Here is a 12,451-nt window from a genome sequence, read left to right as displayed (position 1 = left end):
ATTTCTAAGAAAATTTATGAAGTACAAAATATAGTCAGTTTATATTACTGGCTCCACACAAATCTGCTTTTCACTCACATTAATTTTATATGATCTTTTAACATTTTACCCTAAATAAAAGAAGCATCTTCTACAAGTATACATTACTCTGTAAAAGTCGTAATTAAGTTTTTTTAACCCTGAGTCAGTGCTAATATTTAAACACACTTTTTGAACGAAATGATTTTGCAGATTCAGAGTTATGGCTTCAAGATGGGGATGATAATATTAATATAAATAAAAACAAATTTGAAATACAGTTTGTAGAGGGAAGGGAATATTGATAATTCTACATTTGTAGTGCAAAACAGAAAACTTGCATTCAGAAAGTTCTAGTATAAATCATTTAATAAATTTTACCATCAATATTGAGCATCATTTTCCACTGACTAGGCCTAACACTCTGATGAAATCCAAACCAAACTTCTCGGCCTCCTCCTAATGGGTGATTATAGCCATCAGGAGATGAAAAAAATGACCTCCCAACTGGTGTATACCTAAAAAAGAATTAACTTCTAATATAGACTAAAATATTAATACATATGGAATTAATATGTATAAATTACTTCTTTCAAAAGTCATATATATATGAAAAAATCAGTAACTATACTGAATAGCTAATAATATGGCAAAGAAAATGATTACACTACTTTTAAAATGATGTAAACATACATTTACATCATTTTAAAAGTAGTGTAGTGAGTTGGCACAAAACAAAAGGTAGCATATTTGATTTACTTCAAATTCTACATGCAAATAATTTACAAGACAATATTCACTGTTTCTTGTAGAAGGAAAAAAAAGGGAGGATAAAACAAAGAAAACAGATGCACAAAGTCTGCAAATTTCTTGTTAATTAGTACAACATTAAAGTTCTCAGAGGATTTCCTAGTGAAGCTCTTGGTCCTAGTAAGGCTTTGTTGCCTCTCCTGGTCACCAGGGTTGTGGAGTCGATAGGGAAAATGACCGACTCCTGGAATTTTAATGACTCTGACTCCTTCATATATATGTAAACATATAAACATGGGTACAGATTATTTTTTTAATATAAAAGTAGTAGTAGATGCTACAGATAAAAACTGATACATGGTAATTTTTTTATATTAATTAGCATTTATTATGAAATGGATAAACTGGCATTACTAATTTCTAAGAAACAGTAAAACTTCGGAAAGATCTTCTTTGTTAGAGGACCATAGATCCGATTTGATAAACTTCAGAATTGAGAGGAGTCTTTTCACACTAACTTGAATAGGAAGAACAGCTGTTACTGTTACGGCTACTTCCTTTAACTTTTCAGGATAGATTTTTGTAAGTTCTAAAAGAGATGTCTAGCAAGAGCAATCATATTTATATATTTCTTCAAAGACTGTGTATAAATGTTGTTTGTATTTTTTCATTTTTAAAGGATAAGGCTATTGGTTCTTTATTTTCATTCACTTTGCCTTAGCCTTTTCAATATTATCCAAATATTTCTCAAAATCTAATTCTTCAGTGGAAGATGATGATAGAGACTCAGTTGCAATATCTGCAGTTTGACTGTCCTGATTTGAATACTCCATTGTTCTGAGAATAATTTCATTCTTAATGAATATTCATAGATGGCTTTCTTTGCCTTTTTAATTTGTTTGTCATCCAACAAAATTCGGCGTTTTGGATCTACATATATTGAACGCAGCGCTATCTTTTTGTCTAGCGAGATTCCTTCTGCAATAAACCTCCATTTCAGAAAGAACAAACATTGTATTCTTTCAGTCTTGCCTCTTGTTAATTCTTCAGATTGTAGCTTTTTGGTGGCTATATATGGTACAGAAAGAAGAGTTTCCAATGCTGCAAGATCATTCCACAATCTTTTTGTTAGTGAAACATTAAAGTTATCTACATCTTCTAACATTCTCGTCTCCTGTTAATTCTTCAGATTGTAGCTTTTTTTGTGGCTATATATGGTGTTGAAAGAAGGATTTCCAGTTCTGCAAGATCATTCCACTGTCTTTCTGTTAATGAAATATTAGAGTTATTTACATGTTCTGAAAAAGTTCTTAATCCTAACAACAACTATATCATCAAATATGTACTTCTCCACTGTGTTGCTCCTTTTCCTGCTCGCTTCCTAAGAATGGCATCAATTTTGGGAGTTCTTGCTGCTTACCTCAATTCACCAATGAGATTAGTAACTAAATGAATTAGTTTAATCAATAATGGCAAATATCACATCCATCCTGCTCCCTTATATTTATTTACTAATACGTCAATAAAACAGAAAATAACTATGTATTAATGTATATAGTTCATAAATAAGAATATTAACTCAGTTTGTCATTAATTTTTTTCAATTCACTTTAATTTCATTTGGAATTCAAATTGTCCTACAAAACTGGAGTCTGAGTCGATGTGTTTTTTAGAGACTCCAACTCAGACTCCTTTTACCCAAAAATCTACCTGACTCCACAGCCCTGCTGGTCACAGCTGGTTGTTCTGAAATCAGGTAGCAGAATATCCAGCTACCGGTTACTGAATCTCTCTGCAGCAGGGAGATAAGAATGCTCTAGACAGAACAAACAGGAAAAAATACTTTTTTGATACTGACAGAGTTAAAAACATGAGAGAAGGTTTTCTCTCTTTTTTTCACTAACACTAACTCCCTTTTCTGGAGGTTAGTTCCCTGTTTTTGTTCAAGATTTTCTGGGCATATAAGGAAGAATTCCTGAATTCACATGTGCCCGAAATTTGCAGAGCGTCTCTCAATTCCCAAGAGCAACTGGTTTTTGCAGGTATAATGTTGACAGGCTTGGAAAAATTTCCATGATAATTCTCAGGGTCCAACTTAGAATGCAATCTGCCAGTCACCTGGATCTAGGTATTTGATGATAGGCAGTCAATGCCTAACAATACACACATAAACAGATGTGTGGGAATTTTAAACAAAGGAGTCCCTCATTCTAGTTTTTCTCAGGAACTAAGCAATGTTCTCCTTCGAACCACCATGAAAGGCAACAACTTGACAACAACATGTGATTACAGATCATTTTCAGTTTTCCCAAGAATTCTTAAGTGGTGTTTAGAAAATAACTTTCCCGAGAATTTTAAGATGGTCAATAGAAAATAGTTGACGATGTCACAGCAAAATAGTTTGTGAACCTCCAAAAATACCTTGAGTACATGAATTAGTACTGTGCATATTTATTTACTAAAAAAATTATTGGCTGTATTCTATATTTAAGAAGTATACTTACGATACATAAACTTTAAACTTTTCTACAATGTAATGAGCCCCCTACCCATCCCTGATACAAAACTAAGCTTTTTTGTTTTTTTATTTACAATATTTTTTTCCATCAGAAGCAGGAAACTGTTTTTTTCTTTTTTCTTGCTAAACGTAACTCAGAGTAAATTGAAAGAAAGCACACTGGTATATGAACATAGTAATCAGAAAAATTAAGCCAGCAATTTGCAGTTAATCTTAAATTCCTACATACCTTTTTAGAAAAAATTCACATAAGTCCACTGTAACAGAATAAACTGGAGATAAAATTGCAGTTGAGAAGCTAAATTTATTCTAAACTTTTACCAAGGTTCGGAAATAAAAAAACCATATTTAGTTTCCGTAACAGGACCAAAATACAAAGATTACACTAATTTATAGTCTTAACTAAGTCTAGATTATCAGATTTTGTTTTACATAACAAAAATTACAAACATAATCCACTGTTTGCTATGTATTCTCAATGTATTTGCCCTTCATTCTACTCCTTTTGCTGGTCCTACTTAAAAGTAGCACCATGCATTAAGTCACAGAAAGAAAATAGACTTTTTGAAAATTAGCACAAGCTGCATATTTTGAAAATATTATATAACTTAAAAGGTTAAAATTACTGACTAATAAAAGCATGCGATACATTACAGCAATCAATGCTTCAATTCACTGATTATACTGCATAAATAAAGTACTGTTCATTACAATGCAAGGCATATTTAATGAGCCAAAGAGGTGCATGGAACTCACAAATTTATCTGAGCATACCTGCTCTAACTGAATATACATAATAAAGCATTTTAGTGCTAAAAGCAATTACTTTAATCATTGAAGTACTTTGAATTCACTTAAAAAAGTAATATAGCCATCGCTGTTAAACCTCTGTAACATGTGTACAATTTCTTTTCAAAGAAACAGTTACTTACGTCATGCTTGGGAGATGCCTCATGACCACATCCAAAGCCTGTATTACATCTAATGGTATTGTACGTGACCTTCCTTCAAGAGCTTCTTCCAGAGCATATAAACTAACTTTTGCTAACCACTTTATAGCAACCCTAAAAACACGGTCCTTTCCTTCACCAGGTAACGTTACTTCTAGTTCCATCTTAAAATATATATATATATATATTCAATTGGGTATTTCAATGATATGTTAACTAGCATATAGTTCAAGACATTTTGAAAATAAAAACATACATTCACTAATATTTTAAATACTAATTACTTTATCATTCCCAATTGGAATGTCATCTCTTGTGTACATATTTTTTCGGCCGTCAAACACAGGTTTCAAGTTAGAAAATATTTTTGAATAAGACTGTACCATAGTTTCAATAATCTCCCTGTAAAGGGAAAAAGTATACATATTAACATCATATATAAAAATATCAGAAAACTACTACTTAATAATTAATAAAAACACACGAAAGTTAAAAATGAAAGTTTGAATAGTCTATATTTTGGGGTACCCCTTGGATTATCGCCAAGTTGTTGTTTCAATTGCGGTAATCTGAGTATTTAATGATTCACGTTTTGGAAACCTTATCATGACGTGACTGGTTGTGATGCATGATGGCACTGATTTTTATTATTAGGAGAATGCTTCTCAGGGCTTATTTTTGCGTTGGATGTCGGTTAGGAAGTATGTTGCTTATTTTGTGCTTAATGCAAAACCATAAAATGGCTGTTATTAAACTGGGTATTTGGTGGTACGGAATAAGGAAGCGGAACAAGGAAGTGGTTGAGAACAAACTTTGTTGGATGTAATTCAATGGAATATCTTACCTGGAACAATAATCATATCTGATATATAAAATTTTACTCCAAAAGTTAAAAAAGCTGTAAATTCAATGATATATTGTACTAAAACAAATAACACAAACAATAAAATAGGCTAACAAAAAATTAGCAGTTGTAACAGAAAATTAAAGAGGAATATTAAGAAGTATCTGAAGAGAATTTATCATAAGCTATGCATCTTTTCACTTAACAAACAGATTTTCATCAATCTCAAAATTTTTTTCAGTCCAGCAATTTTATACCTTTTGAGTGTTTAGCGATAAACTTTTCTCATACAGTTGCTTCAATCAGTTGTGTTTCCAAACATAATTTAACTGTCAACTGCACTATTATGCATTACAGTCAAAAGTCGTTAATTCGGACACCCATAATTCGGAATGATCTATAATCCGGACCTCAAAGCTAAAAACTTTCTGCGCATGCTCCGCGTTGACACATGCGCATAGGCGTTTACGCGTCCGCGTAAGACCTCTTACGACTGCGCATTTGCGTGTGCGCAGGCGCAGAATACGTTTTCACGTGCGCGTTTTATGTATAACGGACAGTGTAAGCTAAAATTATCTAATTATCTATTTCAGTTAATGTTGATGATTGCGTTGTTCCTTGATTTTCGAATTGGATCCGGCTTATTATTTTTTTGCAGACTGTAAAAGCAATACTAAAAAAGTAAACTTGAACTTTCAATTATGTCAAATAGAATTTTTGATTCTGGAGCTCCCAAAGGATCGTACAAAACGAAAGTATGTTTCGATGTCCATCAAACAAAAAGTGGAATTGCTGCAAAAAATGGATAAATTTCAATTGACAAGTCATTCAAAATTTCGATTGACAAGTTAGTCGGTATTCTCGGCACAGCAATAAAATTATGTCTGTTTATAGAATTAAAGAGAAAGTATTATCACATAAAAAGAAACAACTTACACTGAAAGAAATGTTTAATAAAGTAAACAAATAAATATTAAACTTTTTTTTTATTATTTTTTAAATTTTGATACCCTTTAGATCATAATTGTTCTTTATTTCATAAATTACGGTTTCATATTTTTAATTTTAGAATTTCTGCATGCCATCTTACGCGATTTAAACTGATGATCTATAATCCGGAAAAATCGATAATCCGGAATCGCCGAAGTCCCGATTGGATTAACGACTTTTGACTGTATAAGTCTTTCAACCCAATAGTAAACGAAGCACAAAATAATACAAAAAGAAATCCTAAAGCCATGAAACCAATTATCAGCATGAAGACTTCTGCCCCCTGCAGCTTTTCACATTCCATCTTGAAATACTTTCTTCCCAAATAAAATATGGTAACCATTTGTATATCTTTCCTCAGTATGCAAAATTACATAGTCTTTGGGTAACAAACAACAGTTTCTTTCTCCTTTGATGGCAAATTAAATATGGTTAAGGTTTTTGAGGATTAAAAAATAAAGAAAGAATGAATCATATGATGAAGAAACTACTGTTTTTATTCCACTTGATGTAAAATTTAAAATGGTCAACATCTTAGAGAAAAGGAAAAAAAACAATAGTCTAAAATGAATGTGAAAACCAATAAATCGCACATTACAAATATCATGAAAAATTTACTGTTTCCTTTTGGAACATCTATAAGTGAAATAATAAACAATTTAAATGGGAAACAACAATAACTCAATGATATCACATAGTAAACTTCGTAACCTAAATAATTTGAAAATCAAACATGTTTCTGGTAATTAAATTTAATAAATTCTGATGTTGTCTCTTTTGGTAACTGACTGAGGTAACAAGTAAGCAAGTAAGCATCGTCAAGCTTCCGGTGTTCAATGATCTCATCCACTCAACTGTTCTTAGATAAATAAGGATTGTAATTAACATTAAAGCAATGCATCTTTATGTTGATAAATATAGATTTATAAACAGAATAAAAAGTTACTTTTTTCACTGTCAATGTTTTGGAAAAAAAAAAACTGATATACATTTAGCAATGAATTATGAAGGGACTACAGCAACTTAGTCGTAAATCTGCATAACATTTTTTATTCACCAAAAATCTATATCAAGTGTTTGTTGCTCAATAACAGTTCACTGATACAATAGAGTAGTTACAATGATCAAGGTTGGAGCTAAGCTTTTTGACAACTTGTGTAATCTCAGACTCCTAATTTTATCATCCAGTCTGTCAATTTTAAAAATTTACTGGCCCCTAAATTCTGCTGTCGAATGCAAATATTACATTCTGTCTTTTCTCTAAAATAACTCTTCAGTGCTTTACATCACGTAATTGATCCACATAGTGCGAGTGAATGCACAGTTTGACTAGTCCGAATGAATTTCATTTTTTTTTGGATACTCAAAAATAGCAGCCATTTTAGCTAGTATTTTATAAGACAGAGTTTTATTTTCTAAACATTACTTATTGGACAAAATTCAAAAACATTTTGCAAGACAGAATCCCATTTTCAAAATATTTGTCCAAGAAACCAACACCCAAGCTGTCATCTTTACACCCTTTGCGAATAGCAACAATATCCTCAATATATTCAGTCAAATAAATGACAGCTTCAAACCAAGAACCAATTTTCGCTCAAAAAACTTAATACTAGTAAATTCCACACTTGTTTTGTAAATATAAAAATTATGTAATTATAATAATCATTCTATGTACAAGAACTAATCTTGCACATCAAGTATGCAAACTATTGTAGTTATGCAATTATGCTGATGGCTCGCAGTTTTTATTTTTAATTACTTGAATTTCAAAAGTAGCTAATAAAAACAAGACTATTTCAACAGGAAGAAAAATATTTTGCTCTACAAAATGAACATAATTTAACAACATATTTGCTTGCCAAATGTGACGATGTGTGTTCTGCGCTGGGTTTTGGCACAATTGCCTGTTGTACAGCAACCCTTTGGATGTTGAAGACTCTTTTGTTGGAGTGTTTTAATTGCTCGTTGGTTCGTGTCATGTGTGTTTTGAAATGGCCCATATTGCAATGAGAGAGGTGGTTGCAAGAGGGTCTGGGAGATTTATTTTGGTAAAAGTTTACAATTGGGTGCCCCTCGTGTATTGGCGATTCTTTTTTGACGCCAAGATCGGCGTCAGGAAGTCACAATTTCAAGATGGCCGGTACACAAAAACAAAATAAGAACTCAAAGAATTGCATAAGATCTGTGTCCATGTACACATCGATCTGTTTTTACTTAAAAACATCCTAGAATTGCACAAACTAGGCATTGCGCACTGCCTTAAATATGTCCATGTACACATCAATCTATTTTCATTTAAATAAAATCGGGAAGCTATAACAAAGTTAAAACTATCGTGGTAATAGTGAAGTGAGGTTTCATTGCCAAAATTTTTTTTTAAAATGTCGCCGATCGGAGGGGCACCCAATTCTACACTAAGGCCTTTATTTTTAGTGGCTGTGCATGATAGAAATAAAGAAATGCTGATGCAGTGTATTAAAGAGTGGATTGAACTTTTAACAACTATTTTTTCGGATGTCTGGAAATTTTACAAGGATTTAGAAAAAGGTTTTGAACATTTATTTGAGAACCATAGTATGAATTTTCTGGATAGTGTGTCATATAAATATATTAGGGATTACATGGCGACATGAAATTGGTATTTCTGCTGTTTGAAAAAGCATTCCTTCATGGTATGTGCATTTTATTTTATTCTTGCTTTTTATTTTGTAGAATGTTATGTTCATTGTTTTTTTTAGTATGAATTTGTCGTTATTGTTATTTTTTTTAATTGTCTGAAATTTATATTAGTTATTTTAGTTTATTTTGTTGATTAGTGCGTAGTGCCTAGATTGCGCAATTCGTAGATGGTTTTTAAAGTTGAAACAGAACGCTGTGTACATGGTATTCTTTGAAATTTATTGTTATGTTAATTTATTAAAGCGAGGTGTGCGTAGTTTGTAGATTCTTTCACTGCCTAGATTGTGCAATTCGTAGATTTTTGTTACGTTAAAACATATCACTGTGTACATGGATTCTTGTCAAATATTTTTGGTTAGAAACTTCACATTTTTGCTACCTAAATTTGTTAATTTTCTTTCGGATTTTTAGCTTAAATTGCGTGTTCAAAACGTGGTTTTTGCATGTGCGAAAACCGCATTTTTGGAAAAATTTTAGGCTTAAAGTTTGAAACACAGACAAAAAATTTAAATAGTAATATGGCACTGTGGAGTTTCTCGCCAAAAATATTTGGCGACTTGAGGGCGCATATAAGAGTAAACCTTGCTGCTAACAAAAGTTCTTAGCAACAGTTAATGTACAAATGCATATTTTTGTATGTCTAGTGCATTACAATTATTAATTATGGTTAATGTTTAAATGTTGCAACAAAAAGTGTACTGTTAAGATTTAATAATTAATTAAATGACTGTATTCCATATCTGATCAAACATAAAAACGAAATTTACTAAAAACAAACAATGCAATATTCTAAAATGCTTTAACATCAATAGCATTCTAAAAAATACTTCATACTCTGGAAACAGATGAATCAAAAATACGTTTTTGAAAACATTTTTAAAAAGTGTGTTTAATAAAACTAATAATTAATGCCAATATCACAGAGTGAAAACACATATGTATACACATATGCCTTAAATTATACATGTATCAAAAACAAAACATACCTATTCACTTTTCTAGGGCATTTGTCGGGTGTTATAGTAACATCATAATGATGTAAATATCCTCTTGGCATTCGAATTTCAAAATGATTTGCCCTTAGCATAATGGGTCGCCCTTCAGTCCCAACATTTGGCCTTCGAGGACATATAAAAACTGGTAGTTCTTGAGGCTGTACACCACCAGGTTGCATTGGTAAACCAGATGGACCTGGTGGTTGCATTGGAGGAGCAGTAGACTGTGTAGGCATACTCTGCGGGGGGCCTCGAGGAGGAGGCCCCACTGGCCCAGGTGCTGTACAAAATAAAAAAAATAATTAATAAAGATACAGATGGCTAATTAATATTAAATACTTTAAACTGATATTTATCAATAAGTACTATTTGTAATATTACGGCCTTAATATATATATATATATATATATATTAGTTCTAATAGCTAAACTGATAAAAAAAAAAATATAACACAAATTTCACATAGCAGAAGAATACTAATGACATACAAGGCAAAATAAAAGACAATTTCCCCAATACAACTTCATAAAGCATTATATAATACTAACTACAGTAATAAATAATATTCAGCAAAACATTTGTTTCCCAATTTATCGCAAAAGTTAAATTACTAAAAAATAATATTAGATTAAGGTAAAAATTTTGTCTATATTAAATTCACAAAAGTCCCACCAAAAATCATCAACTGAAACAAGATTTCAGTTCGAATGAATACAATGTCAATCCCATTAAGTAACAGCTTCCAATGAAATACGACAGTAAGTGAAATTTTATTAATCTAACACTTTTTCTTCTAAAATATATTTACTTCACATTACCTTGACTCGCGATTTTCTAAATAATAATAAAATAGCAGTAAAAGAAGTTTTATATGTGCATGCAAGCGTTTTATTTATAGATCAACAACCCCAAACACCCGCATGGGAAGGAGGGAAATTGGTATCATTTACAAGTATAACCTTTATATAGCATTAAATGTTTAGATAACATACTAATACAAAACTTCGAATGTATCTAATTTAATATTACGGTTAGTTGTTCGATTAATATTTAAATTTTTTGCATCACAGTTTTTGTAATACATTTCGCCAATGTGTACATTTAAAAAGGTGGATGCACGTATGATTCACAATAAAAACATTAAAACTGACTTAAGATATTTCTTTTCGTAAAAATTACGTGTATGTAAATTTTCAAAATGAAAATAATAACAAATTTTCAAATTACTTACGTTGGCCTACGGGATACATCTTTCGGGTACCCCAATACCCTCCGTCTGTAAGGTAGCGATCCCCCTTTTAACTTAGATTACAAAATGGCGAATATAAACGCAACAATCCTGTTGCCAGATTTATAACGCGAAAGTTCTTTTTTAAAACAGAGAGGTTCAACGACATTTAGAAATAATCTTTGCTAATTAAAGCATTTTAAATGAATGCATTTTGAGTCTCAATGAAAGCATTTTGTTTACATATTTTATGCAACTCGTTCAGTTGAGCATTTTGTTTACATATTTTATGGAACTCTTCTTCCAAAAAAAAGTATGAAAAATTTATTTCTAAGTATTTTATGGGAATTTACTGAATACTGAGACAGGGAAACTTTAAAATTCTATGTTTTGCATTTTCAGTGTTCGAAAAACAGATAAGCGTGAGCTTTAACAAGCCTTTAACAAGTATTTAACTGGCGTGTTAACTTAGCGATTCGCATTCAGTTTTCAAGCTCTAACGATAACGCTTTAAAGAGCCATTTTATTAGAAACCTAAACATTCATTTCGTGGCGTAAGGGTTTATTCAGATGTGGGGTAATATTCGGAGAACACACTTGCTGGCGACCATTTGGCTCTAAATGATATTTTGTTATGCCAACGGAAATAAATATCGTGTAAGGAATAGTAGCTAGGGAGAAGGCAAATATATGGGAAAAAGGGAATTAAGAAGCATTTATTTTTGTTTGGTAAATTAATGCTAATTTTATTCTGTTATCTAGCCAAATTAATATTAAAATTCAAGTAAAGTACATTTATGATAAAAAAAGTAGGCAATTAGGTACTTTTCCGTTTTGCCGGCGCCCACCAGCGGCCGAGCGGTAAAGACGCTGAACACTGGTAGTTCGGTCTGAGGTTCGAATCCCGCGAACGGGCTGGCTGCATGGGCGTTTTCGTGGTTTTCCCCATGTGTAACGTGTATACGAGCCAGTTTCCCTTAGAAAGTCCTCCACGAAGGCATCCCTCCTTTTAGGCAGATAGCCCTCGTGTGCTTTGCCATAACTGAATAATCCACCAATCCGTTTTGCGGCACAAACCATAAAATCGCCAATAATGGTACAACTGATGCTAAACGGTATATCCTCGCTGGTAACCTTTTACGCCTCATTTTCAAAACCAGTCGCAGCCATTTCTTATCAGATTGATTGTTTCTGTCAATACTGGCATACAATTACATGGAATGTTTACCAGATAGTTCCACTTTTATGCCCTAAGAGCTTTTATGCCCATTCGTGGTAATTAAGTAAATTAGGATGCAATCACACCGCTTACCCGAAGGCGAAAACATAGAAAAGGCAAAGTCAAGGATTAAATTCATCCATTCTAATGAGAATGCACTAAGTAAAGCACTGCGGTTTTACATAATTTCAGAGTAAGCTATTCATACGAATTGAAGTAATTCTTGCATTTAAACTTGTATTCAAACTAAGATTTAA

The 12,451-nt window shown here is 32.0% G+C and overlaps 1 protein-coding gene across 4 annotated transcripts in view; it reads right to left on the bottom strand.

Annotated features, from left to right (window-relative positions):
* The window catches only part of AGO1 (protein argonaute-1), a 96,699-nt gene extending 85,623 nt beyond the window's left edge, over positions 1-11,076 (bottom strand). For all 4 annotated transcript variants that reach the window (XM_085815976.1, XM_085815978.1, XM_085815977.1 and 1 more), the window contains exons 1-5: positions 10,979-11,076; positions 9,739-10,027; positions 4,521-4,638; positions 4,219-4,400; positions 400-536 (exon numbers count right to left, since the gene is read on the bottom strand). In XM_085815976.1, the coding sequence (XP_085672102.1) occupies positions 400-536; positions 4,219-4,400; positions 4,521-4,638; positions 9,739-10,027; positions 10,979-10,997 (745 nt within the window). In that variant the 5' untranslated portion in view covers positions 10,998-11,076. The remainder of the gene's footprint in view (positions 1-399; positions 537-4,218; positions 4,401-4,520; positions 4,639-9,738; positions 10,028-10,978) is intronic.
* Between the last annotated feature and the right edge of the window lie 1,375 nt (positions 11,077-12,451).

This window comes from Stegodyphus dumicola, chromosome 4 (genome assembly GCF_044657685.1).
Source record: "Stegodyphus dumicola isolate Sdum_Otavi_A_Nest chromosome 4, ASM4465768v1".
NCBI classification, from domain to species: Eukaryota; Metazoa; Arthropoda; class Arachnida; order Araneae; family Eresidae; genus Stegodyphus; species Stegodyphus dumicola.
This window is presented reverse-complemented; position numbering and strand designations above follow the sequence as displayed.